This window comes from Arctopsyche grandis, chromosome 2, assembly GCF_051622035.1.
Source record: "Arctopsyche grandis isolate Sample6627 chromosome 2, ASM5162203v2, whole genome shotgun sequence".
NCBI classification, from domain to species: domain Eukaryota; kingdom Metazoa; phylum Arthropoda; class Insecta; order Trichoptera; family Hydropsychidae; genus Arctopsyche; species Arctopsyche grandis.
The window spans coordinates 17,949,642-17,963,286 of record NC_135356.1 but is presented as its reverse complement, the minus strand read 5'-3'; the positions used below and the strand labels follow the sequence as shown (position 1 = coordinate 17,963,286).

The window sequence follows — 13,645 nt, the reverse complement described above, 5'->3', positions numbered from 1 at the left end:
ATATTAACCTTATAATTTAAATATCATGTAGAAGTTAATAATAAACTCATACATATTATATGTACATATATTATTCTTGCGTACATTACATATGCTATTTTCGAAATACGACAAAGGGATAATCGCATGCCGTAGTAAATTTTTATATCTTTGAAGTTGAAAAAACGAATTGTTTTGAAAGCTTGCAGCATTAGCGTATCTGTAAGAATGCCTCGAAAAAAATCAATCGTCGTAACTATGTATTTGAAACAGTACACTCGCTCCAAATTGAACCAGATGAGATCCATTAGTGCTGCGGTCACGGATGGGGAACGACTCTAGAATTTTTCCATGAACTCTGATGCACATTATCATATATCAAAGGGCTGTCCAGGGAACGGGGAGCGAGGGGAAGGAGGAGAGGGACAGTCGAATATCCCTTCCCACCCATTACTCGATACGTTTCGTTATGCTTCATAAATTATGAACTTACACATGTTTGCGGTGAAAATGCACAGTCAGCTCCGGTTGCTTTGTTTATTTACACGTCTTTTGAGATGAAATTTTTCCTTTTCCGAACCGCGAGATGATACTCGTAAAGTGTTCGCGGTTTGCATACTCGGATATTGAGTTTAACAGCACTTCCAACTATTGTGTTCCATATATTTTATGTACATTTGTACGTATATCATTGTGGTTGTAATAGTCAATAACTTTTAATATTTCTCAATTTTTATTTTTCCATATTTTAAAACTGCACTTCCTATATATAACTGCTGATTGATCACTTTTGTTGGGATTTCAGGCCCAAAATGTTAGCCTACAAATACTGAAAAGTTGTGATTAGTTCACACATATGTACATACGTATGTATGAACCTTTAAGAAGTCTCTCAGTGGTGATCAAAAATCAAATAAACAAGATGACCAGTTGATAAATACACTACTAAAGAGCTGTTTAAAAAAAATGAAAAATCACGATTTCTACACAAACTTTAATGGGCTCCAGGCAGTGTAAATATTTTTTTTTTTCGAATTTTTATATTATTTCTTACGCAGTCCCCATAATGCAAAAGGTCTTCTCCAATTTAAGCTATTACCAAATTCCAAAATCCGTTTTCTGCAATTTACAACTCACTTGTCAGTTGCAAAATCGTAACAACACTTCTTCGCTCACTTCAATATTTATCTTCCTGCCATTATTATATATTTTTGAAGTATCTGCGGCAAAATAATAATTTTGAGATACTTTTTTCGAGAACGTCGTTAGATGCCCCCGAGTGAAGTGGTGGTCCGTTCCTTCGGCGAAGGTACATACTTTCATCCACTATACACAAACCGAGAAAAGTACCACTGGAGAAACATGGCACCACCCCTCGTCTTGTTTGAAGGGCATGTTGACACTAGGATGGAGAAGAAGTGGAGGATGGGAGCGGGCCGTTGTTGACCCTCTGACCTGTGGTCGTAATGAAGCGCTGAAAGCTCCCTTCTCCAAGGAGAAAGAAAAAAGCCCTCCGAGGATTATTTTAACATTAAACCACCGACTTCGTTCGATACACAACTTTTCCCATCGCCGAGTTTTTTAAGTGAGCACTTCTTCCTCTTCTCTTTCTGGTCGATTATGAGCACTTTACATTTCACCGTATATAACAAAAAAGTATATTCATTTCCAAATCATCCTGCAATCCTGCTATAACCCAATATGAAAATAAAATAAATTTAGTACATACATATGTATATATGAGCCGTTATATTAGAAAGTGCAAAAGTCCACTTATCTTCATTTCTAGAAATATTTCACAAAACATTAAACATAATATTTTACAATTAACAATATTTAAAAATAATATTGGATTGATGACCTGGAATACGTTTATTTTGCTTTTCCGAGATTCTGGACATATCGAATAAAAATAAGTGGTAGCAATTTGTGAATTAATTCAAATAGAAATAGTGTTTTTTTGAACTGAAAATTGAAATTTTGTCACTTTCAAATATAACGGCTCATACAATGTATATTGTATTGTAGCTAACTTACCAAAAAACAATCGCCTCCTTTTAAACTCACTCTATGTACATATGTTTGGATATTGCATACTAAAAGGCACACTAAACGTTAGTCAAATCGACATTAAACCTCATTCGCATTTTAAACTTTAATTTGAAACAGACGCAGATACACGTGTACATATGTAGATGGGTTTATCATTTATATACACAGTTCTTACACATTCTCCAGTGTATATTTCACACAATAATAATGCTGAATGTCGAGTTTCAGGGGAGCATAGCCACCGTTATGGGCCACCGGTTGAATTGTATTTTTGTGCCAATTTCGACCGAGCCACAAACCTCATAAATATAACTTTTGGGTGAAATTTTGTTATGCGCGGGTGGAGTTTCGGATGTATTATATTGTATATATATGTATATATGTATGTATGGCCAGAGGCGTATACGTACATATATATATATATGTATTACTAATAAAGGTCTCGCCCCACAATGTGTTCTCGTTTGCGGAAAATTCGCTTTCCCCTGCTAGGTCTCTGTATTTCTGACCTGACGTTATTAGACTTATTTTTCAATGGAATTTTATACGACGTACATACATACATATATGGATGTATACACGTTCGTATCTGACAGCGTTTTAAATAATACTTGGGCTATATTTAAAATCAATATGTAAACATTTTTAGACATATCGGGATGCACCTTAAATTTCTCTATTTTTGTATGTTTTGTAGCTACAAACATATGATGAACATTTTTTTTACCTTTTAACAATTCATTTTTTGGCTTTTATAAGCTTGCGTATATTGTACTATGTAAAATTTTACATATAATAAAAAATATTATAAAAATTACACATAAAAAAAAAAATTATATATAAAAATTTTGTAGGCGTTTTCAATTGGAGTGGTATATACATATACATATGTATATACATATGTATGTATACCATAACGGCTCATACATATACATATATGTATGAGCCGTTATATTTGAATGTGGCAAAAGTCCATGTTTCTTCATTCCGATAAATATCTCGCAAAACATTAAATATAACCTTTTACAATATTAAATAATAATAGTGGCCTGTAATACGTTTATTCTCATTTTCCGAAATTCTGGACAAATCGAAATAAAATGATAACAATTTGTGAATGAAGTCAAACACATATTTTTTTCGGAACTGAAAATTGAACTTTTGCTACTTTCAAATATAACGGCTCATATGTTTATTGTATTTTAGTTATATTAAATATATATTGTAATTGTTTCAGATGAGAATACATGGCACGACACATTGAACTCATATTCAATATGGAAGCTTATTACATCCTTTTGCTTGCCACTGTCGTCATGGGAGATGTTCCAGCTTTCGAATCAAGTGAGTACACTTAGTCAAGCAATTTCCGAATTTTCAAGATAGCACTACTGTACCAAGTCCACGACACGTTGTATAAAAAATCATTTCTCATTTCTAAATATTTTAAAACTCTGTATTATAATCAGTACTAAATAGCAATAAATTGGGCAACAACAACAGTGTGTAATTGCGTAGTAAAATCAATGACTAACTTTTTTTATTCTTTTACTTTGAATGATTTTAGTCGTTTGCTATTCTGATAGTAGAAATAAATTAGTGAATTAAAAATGTGCATAAGAAATAGTGACAGCTTCTGATATAAAATTTATATACAAGATAGTGTGAAGAAAGAAACTGTCATAACTGTTGAACTACGAAATGTCTAAAGTTGTTTGGAGGTTGTGAGGTTGGTGTCGATCTGACAGATGATTTCAGTGTAATTTTTAATGATTTTGTTAATTATTAAATTCCTCAAGCATCATGTTGGAGAAATTTGATTTTTTATTGACAATAAATTATCAAAGCGATCGGAAGATTAGATGTGGTTAAAAATCAACTCACAAAATGTCGAACCCCATCTAAAAGAGTTAAAAGAAAGTAAAGTTAGTTTTATTTTATTTCATTACATCATTTGTGCCATGGCAGGAATTATACCAAAGAAACATACATATATGATTAGATTATTTTTGTAAAGAAGTACTAACAGTTTTTCAAACATGACAGGACATAGAATAAAATAAAATAAAATAGAGACATCTATGGAAACAAATTTGCGAGACATACATACATTATGTAGGTAGCATTTTAAAAGACTCAACAAATTTGAACTGCTAATAACTTGAATTTGCAAAAAACTAGAGGGAAGATACCGATTTATTGGATCTGTATTTTAATAACCGCAAGACCTCGCCAGCAGCGTATTTGGCCGGGACTTGAACCCGTTACCTCTCTACTGGTATGCAGTAGCTCTACCAGTGCACTACGCTATGGCACTGGTAATAAAAAGTTTGTAAGAAATTATAACTTAATAATACATATATAACTAATAATTGATTGTATCGATAAAACAATATTTCATCCAAAAGGGTCATAAGGTCAAACATTTTATTTGACTCAGCATCTGCTCGAGATTCGTTGGCTCCTTTCGATGGTCACGAAAGGGTTGAGCCTGACCAACCAGAACGTGTCTCATCTTTAAGGGAGTGCGCGGGGGGGGGACATTAAGGGGTTAAAACGCACGCAACCAAACTCCCACCCCACCCTCCCACTTCCTACCCGCACTTCCGGTCACAGCTAGCAAGCCGCACAATAGCCGCATAATTCACAGATGAATATTTCATCGTCGGGGGCCGAAACGTCATTTGCGACACATTGTCGACAGTGCGACATTCACAATAAACACGAGCCCGCGTGATTAATCGGCTGGCCGTTAATCATCGGCCGACGCTTAACGGGTCATTTTGCATTCGACGGTGCCAAGTATGCGGATCGTTCGCATTGTACTTTGTATTAACACGTTGGCGGTGACAAAACAAGTGTGTCGTTTTCAGCGTTTGGCTTAATCATCATTCAATTTGGTGATGTTGGTGTTTTCGTTTCTTGTTCGATGACACTTCGGAGCTTTCTCTATACATATGTATGTATTTCATTGCATGGCTGTTTGCAGTAAGGAGAAAAATACGCGATTCTTATTGATCGGGGAAGATGTTCAAACGCGTATAAGGTTCACGTTTATAGCAATGTTTTTCAACCAATGGAATTGAAAACAACCAATGGATTTTTTCTACTGGAAACATTTTTGAATTGGAATATAGTCAGCATAGTCTGCGTAAGAAATCTTTAATCATTGGCTTTGGAATTTTAGATTTATTAAAATAATACATATTGCCTGTTTTATTAAAATAATACATATTACAGTTGAGATTAAAACAAATTATGGATTAATTTATATTGATTTAAGATTAGAAGTCGATGTTAGACGATTTATTAAAATAATACATATTACCTGGAGAAAAAACGTAAAACTCCGAGGAACAGTTGAGATAAAACAAATTATGGATTAATTTATATTGATTTAAGATTAGAAGTCGATGTTAGCCGATTTATTAAAATAATACATATTACGTGGAGAAAAAACGTAAAACACCGAGGTTATACAGTTGAGATTAAAACAAATTATGGATTAATTTATATCGATTAAAGATTAGAAGTCGATGTTAGCAGATTTATTACAGTTTGTATGTTTAACGATATACATATTACAATCTTTTTAGGTACTAATAATATGAGCCGCTAAATTTGAAAGTGGCAGAAGTCCAATTTTCACTTCCAAAAACATTATTTCAGTTTTATTTTATTCACAAATTGATATCAATACTTTTAATTCGATATGTTCAGAATCTTGGAAAAGAAGAATAAACTTATTACAAACCAGTATTTTTAAATATTTAAAAACGCAAACATTATATTTATTGTTTTGCGTTTTATATTTTATATATATTTCTCGAAATGAAGAAAAATGGACATGATGCCACTTTCAACCGCTCATATGTAGGTATGTGTTTTTTTACCTTATTTGTAATTGTGTATATAAAATTATGAAATTACGTATAAAATGTTAAAGTTTGTTTGTTGGTTCGTTGATTAAAAGTGGTTTTGGAATTATATGACATTACAGTTACCATTGAATTTATTGACTGTTAATCAAATTTCATTGGTCATAACTGGGGGTGGGACCGGAATACTAACAGAGCCGAATTGGCAACGAGTCACTTATACATATTATTTATGTATTAAATATGCAGATAAAATACTGAGAAAGGTAATGAAAAAACTCAAAAAAAAAGCGAGAACATTTCCTATTCAATTTTTTTTTTATTTTTCATATATTGTTAGTAAGTTATATCAAAAGTAAATTATAATAAAATACTATTTTGGTATTATTTAAAATGATAGTGATACATGTGAAAACATACTTTTTATAGCACACACTGCAATACAAATGTTGATTAATTAACCCAGTCTATTCCGTTCCATTTATTTATAGGGTGGATGGAAAGGTTAGGTTTTCGTATAAACGTCACTCGACTAGTAAAATGAATTGGAAAGTCACATTTTTGTTTTGGACACATTCTTAGAGTTATCGTAAAATGATAGTCATTGCCATAATTATGTATGGATGTATTTAATTATGTATGGATGTATTTATGTTTATGTTTAATTGTTATTTTTTTTTTTTGTGTTATATTTTTTGACCATTGTGGCGCTTTAGGAATTCCTGTTATGCCACAATGGTCTGTTTAGAATAAATAAATAAATAATTCGTAATACCTAGCAAATATTAACGCATTATTAAATTCTAAAAATCTTTAAGATGTGTCTCAACTTCTTCCAAAAGAATTTTAAATTCTCTTCTCTGAGCGTTTAAATCTAATAGAATTAATATGTTTTTATATTTTATTTTAAAATATGGAAATCATTATTATATTCAAAATTCACAATCGTAATTTACTGATATCTACCAAATTTTGCTTCGCGATCGACCGGTTGGGAACCTTTGCACTAAATGCATCGTGAGGAATTCAAAATTTTCGTTTTTGGCTCCGGTCTAATGGACAGTCATCATCATCATCTACAGGTATTCACCATCCACTGCTGTATGAAAGGTTCTCCCACACGCTTCCATTCGTCTGTTTGGCGCAACTCTCATCCATCTCATTCTGCATATTTTCCTAATTTTGAGTGCGTTGGACTTTGTGTAGCAACTTGGCGTTCAATGTCCAACTTTCACATCCATACGTCATCACTAAAGGTCGGAATCTGAAGGGGCCAGAAACGTGCCGCCTATTGTTCCTTCCTTTGTAAAAAAGGTTCGGCAAACCTTTAACAATGCATTTACAATCTTTGAACAATAAACAGCCCCTTCATATTCCGGTCTCTAGTCATCACTGGCAAAACATATTGATAGGAGATCTTTTTCTTCGGGCAAAGTGTCAATTTTGATTTACAAACCGCATTCATTCGTCCAAATTCACTACATCCTAATTTCATACGTCTATTATTATTTTAGTCTTATATACGTTAATTTTTAATCTTACCTTCCCTGTCCAGCTGTGTTAGTCTGTTAAGAATGTAAGTCAGCTGGATCGCGAGCTATTAAAACTATATCGTCTGCGAACCGAAGATGACTCAAGAAGCTGACCGTTGATATTTACTCCTGCTGTGTCCCATTCCGAGTTCCTGAAAGCTCCCTCAAGTACAGCATTGAATAACTTGGACGAGATGGTATCTTACGCCTTACTGCTTTTCCTATGCCAAATCTATCTGTATCAAAGGTTTTAGAAAAAAGTTTTACCGAAGCTGTGGCGCTCTTGTATATTGCAGCTAGCAGCCCCACATAGGGTTCCGGCACTCCCTGTGTTTGTAGAGCGTTAAATTCATGGACAGTATGGGGTGAGAGATAGTGGTTAGCCAATATCCTCAATGCAGTATTTCATGCGGACAACGTAAACATTTCGATTGGCTCAAAAGTACGAACCAAACTGTTGACTTCCCTGTTGAAGTGTACGAGCATGTATAATAGAATAGGTCTTTGGCGAGTGGAAAACGTTTGTACAAGAGTGTGGATATGATTCTCAGTAGGAACGTGCCACACACAATGGCCGTCACAAAGGATGAAGGAGCAGAGCAGACGTCAGCACCAATTAAACTGTCAACGCCGCCAAAGCGGTCGACGCGCAACCGCTGATTAGCAACTTTGGTTATTCCAGACGCGTCGACCGTCGTCAGGGGTCGACAAGCATTTCGCCTGAGACGTTCTGCGCTATGAACGTTATGTATTGTAATTGACTTTGAGCCAATATTAGCGAGTGCGGCTGGGAATTGAGCGCGATTTTGTGGACGTGATACGATTAATTTACGGGTTTTCAAATTGCAAATTAAACTTGCATCTATTGATTATTGTTTCCAATTTGCTTTGAACGCATACAATTGCAACATGATTCGCCAGTTATGATAATTAACCTAGTCAATGGCGCGTCGAAAAGTAATCAAAACTTTTGTATACATACGTACATCGTTGAACGCCAAGCTGCTAAACAAAGTACAATGCACTCAAAGAAGTATAGAGCGTTGTATGCTTGGCATAACGAGGATATACAGGAAACAGAAACGTGGTTGAGAAGTATGACAAGAGTAGTAGAATTTTTTTTTATTTTATTAATTAAATTAATCATGCACACTCGCCTAACAGATTGCTCCAAAGAGGCGAGTATGCTAAACATATTAAGACTCAAGAAATTATATATATGTACATACATACATACATATCTATATATATATAAAAATGAATGTCTGTGTGTGTGTCTCGAATAGACTTCTAAACCACTTGCGAACCAACCGATTGCGATGGAAATTTCAGGATTTGTTGTATGCATGTCCGGGAAGATTGTGAAAAAAAGCGGGAAAAAACAGGAACGGAAACAACGGAACCAACTGCCTGCGTTTTTCCGACAAATGGGAACGGGAACGAGAACGAAAACGGGAACGGGAACCGGGACGGGAATTGCATCCGTTATTGTGGCATTGCAACGCATGCTGGGTTCAGCTAGTATTAAATACATAATTATTGCATACATACATAGATCGAAACAATACGTGACATCTATGGTCAGACATTAGAAACATCGTATACAATACGATCAATAACATTTTCATGTGACAATACGAATTTTTATATTCAATAAACATCCACAGGGACATCTATGGAGAGAAATCTGGTGAAACCTGAGATATAACAATAACTCAAGGTTTGCAATGGAAAAGCCAATATTACAGGAACCGCAATATTGGCTTTCATTCAGCAGTGGATGGTGAGCGGCTGTAGGTGAAGATGATGATGATTAGGATTGTATATAATTGACAATTGTATATTGCAGCCAACAAACCAACATTTAAGATTTACATTTTCCATTGAGAAAAAATAACGCACTACTATTGTATTTTATAAGTCTTCATCTAGCAGTGGAGTTTGACAATAGATGTCGTGTAAATTAAAATAAATGGGTGTATATCCGTATAAATAAATAAATAACACGGCACAAACAAACAGCGGTCGAAGTTATGCATATTTAATAGTTTAATAATTTGACATTGTTTTTGATGACTTTTAACTGCGTTTCTTTGTATTCCGAAGAACGACCTTTTTGACAAGTAGATGACAGTAATAGACATTAACACGTAAAAATGCAATCAGAAGTACTTGAGCCGGTCGAATTTTTTTTGTATTGTATTTTAAAATTATTCTAAATCCACCTCTTTAAAAAAATTTAAAACCATAACTATTAAAATTAAATTTTATATTCTCCTAAACAAAATGTAATTTTCGATTTCATTAGATCATGATATGCTGAAAAAATATATTTGTCATATAAAGTAACTTATTCTGCTTTTTAAAATAAGTTATATCACACATATTTTTTGCATAACCAGAAGAATTTTAATTATTTTGAATATACATTAATAACTGATACAATCTTTATAATCACTGGTACATTTGTGAAAACAATTTCCATACTATTTGATGTTTGGCTGTGAATAAAAAAATCGACACTTTTCAGGTGATACTATTGTAGATACATTGATAAAGTAAAACCTGAAAATTTTTAAAAAAATATGTATTTTGAAGAAAGTTTCTAGAACTACGTAAATTTATTTGCAGTATATACATACATATAATGGGCCATCATAAATGTTGAAAAGGTTTACGACAGACTTTCAAGACTTTGACGCGTGCCGCCTATGGCAAGAAATAAACTATACCAACACTTACGTACAACAGTGTACAATAATTACAGTGCCTAGAACAACCAATTCAGACACACAAGAAACGACCGACCATTGTTTCGGCTAAAGCCACCATTAACCAAGTTGAAAAATCATTGATAACTGCATTTTGTGATACGTCTTTATTTTCTTTGAAGGTCGAGTAATCGTGTCATAGCAGAAAGCGTTTCTCTAATTTCACCCTACGTTGCAACATTAAAGAAATTGTTTCATCCCGAAAAAAAAAATCTAATTTTTTATTATAATTATTTTTAATAATCGAAGAAATACGTGTACTCCCATTTATGAAGCACCTACAATGATGAAATGTTTTAATTTTTTTAAATAAAAATAAATTGACAGTACTAATTGAAGTTGGACCCAGTCTTCGGCAGTTTTTTTTATTTCATTGCGAATAAAACTTTTCATCTTAAACTTTTAATTTAAATTTATTTTAAAAATAAACGATCGTATGCTTTATTTCTTACCTACACAGTTACATTACAACAAGTAATCTAAGAACCGGCATTTTAATTTTAAAAAATGATAAATAATTTTCACAACTATAAATGCCAAATACTCCTATTACCTTATTGTTATGTAGATAGTTCAAAAATTAAGCCTGCAAACTGTATATTTGATACTTATGTAAAATAATGAGCCAATGGCATAGCTTTGTGGTTGCACTAATGTTAACCAGCGACAGGTTGTTGGGTTCGAGCCTTGATTGTAAAGAATTGGTTTGAGTTCGATTGAAAATAATGTATGCCGAGTATTTCGGTGCTGCTGGTCAGGCTTAGATATTTATGACTCCAATTCAATCGTTCTCTATCAGAATTTCACAATTTATTTGATTTCATTGTTGAAACGATTCCTCATCAAATTGTCAAAAACCATCCCACCCACTTTTTCACCAATAATTGAATATAATTTCAAAATTTATAATATATAAATTTATATACATACATATGTATGTACAAGTTTAATACCATATACTTCGTTTAGGGGCAACCCTTAAATGGCATCATGGGAAAATATAGAATTGGGTCCATCGGCTATTCTAAGTATGGTAATATGATTTGAAATCCAGAACAGTTTAATAGTTTATAGCTAGCAGTTTGCCAACAATAATTCTCGAGATGATTTCATACAAATTGTCACCACAAAAATCATAATCCAATCTACTCCAGAAAGCAAAACGAGATAATATGTATATACAATATTTTACATGATGAAGTCTGTTATACTCAGGAAAAGTTTAAGAATTGAACGAAGGTTGGGTTTCAAATGAAAAATAGTATCATTATGAAATTAATATATCGTTTTTGAATCTTATTCAATTATGTGTATGATTTTGAAGCGGCATACGTAGTTTCATATCGCACCCCTGAAAACATACGCATTTTTTTCACGCCTTGTGTGCACAAACAGATTATATTTATTCGGTACTCTACGTGCAAAAAATGTTTGCATAGACGCTCGCCGGTGTCGACGCTCCATTACACCGTTTTCGTGTAATGTATTTTCGCGCTTTCGAACGATTTATCACACGTTCGTGCGCGTATGGCAACCGCTAGATAAAAAGGACTCGTTTGAATTTATGCCTCCTCGGCGGATGGGTGGATCGGGGGAGGCTGGGAAACGATGTCGACATATTATTGTACGCTCAGAGGACGTCCCGATGCATCCGTAATCGGCGAAGACGCCAACCCTCTCAGAGGCGTCATGAATCCACCCCTGGATGGAAAAAATTATGCGGAAACACGAACTGCGTGAGATAAGTGGCATTCTGTTCGAGCATTCGACCAATACTTGTATTTATTGCGTCTATAAGGTTTGCCTTAGCACGTGTAATATGTATGTATGTATGTATGTACGTTTACAATAGTGGGAGACAGTGTGGGTGGTGGGGAGTTTGGGATGGTGATGGGGACTTAAGTGGTGGGGTAGCTTAGTTTGAATTTCTGTTTGAAAATATCCTTATAATGTGATATATGTGAGGACGTGTTGATTCTGACGCGTAATCAATTCCCTTGAAGTACTATCATATGTATAATGGTGGTGTAAATTGTACATAAATAACATTTGTTTTTACTTTGTGCCATTTTTATGTAGATATTTATGTACGTTACAGCCAATTTGTGGAGATGTCAAAAAATGCTTCAAGTTTATGAACGGTGTAAGCCTGTTGCTCGATTCTTATACTCGATTCCAAGTATAGCAAATTTCACCTTCTCAAATATTTATACTATTAATATTGTAGTAAAGTTGTCTTTGAAAATGTTTATATATCTAGTGGTTTTTCATTTTGGCTGTAAAGAATGAAAATTGGAAATATTGAAATGATGATTTTTATGGTAAGGTTGGATTTTTAGCGATGCTTATTTTTATATCAAAATTGGAAAAACTCTGATCAGCATACATTGAACTATTCATAATCATCGAGAAAATCGAAAAAAATTCCGGTTTCGGTCTCCATCAAATGCCATCTTACGTTTCGTGAAGAATATTTTATATTTCCTCTGGGTTTACTGAGTTTTTACTTACCTCCTTTACATTTCACATGGCTTTCGTGTCAGTGGTCATTTTTTTTATCTCTTATCTCTTATCCGATCGTTTTCATACTTTGCCATATTGCTCATTTTGGTCATCAATATACGTTATTTATCATCTGGATCACTAATCAGGTGGACATTATATCGGGTGGATCTTCTTTCGTGGTACTTTTGTCGTTGGATCTTATATAATTGGACCTTATGTCGTGGAAACTATTCTCAAAAAAGATATACATATGAAATTCAAAAAAAACCTACTTTTTCTAAATTTTTGTCGAGATAAATCAATTGACATTAACAATTAACAATTAACAATTGACAATCAAGGACATTGTTGAAAATCAATAATTTTTATTATATATCGTTTCCCTGATACAATGAAAGTTTTCCACTAGGTCCATGTATGAAAATCCAAAATTCGCGTTTTTCGCTCCGGCTTAATGTACCTATAGATGCACTGAATCCTCGTTTACCTATTTTTTAACATTTGAAAGTTGATCTAATTTTGGCATCATTATGACAAGAAAAATATCAAATATGTCAGAAATGTCTACGACAAAGGCACTGTTTTAGATAAGAATATGGACTTTTTTATACCCGAAACGTTGTTATGAATTTTCCCCTACCGAAAATTCTCACTCAGAAAGTTATTAAATTAATTATTTCTTTGTATTTATGTTTATGTAAATATCACAATTGTGCACATGTATACTAAACACGTAGAGCGAATCAGGTGTAATTTTTTTTGTGCCCACATATTTTTTACCTTATTTTGAATAACGACACCATTAATTTGGATAAGTGTGACAAACGCAGAAGCGTCCATAATTCAAATATAAGTTTTGTTACGTAAACAGATTTTCTTTTTATTAACGAGCGGAGGATGGGCGAGGGGTGTAATTTTTTCCAACCCT

General features: G+C 33.5%; 1 protein-coding gene across 1 annotated transcript in view; it reads left to right on the top strand.

Annotated features, from left to right (window-relative positions):
- The window catches only part of LOC143922301 (discoidin domain-containing receptor 2-like), a 116,732-nt gene that overhangs the window by 7,213 nt on the left and 95,874 nt on the right, over positions 1-13,645 (top strand). The window contains exon 2 of the mRNA XM_077445527.1: positions 3,269-3,375. Coding sequence (XP_077301653.1) covers positions 3,279-3,375 — 97 coding nt within the window. The 5' untranslated portion in view covers positions 3,269-3,278. The remainder of the gene's footprint in view (positions 1-3,268; positions 3,376-13,645) is intronic.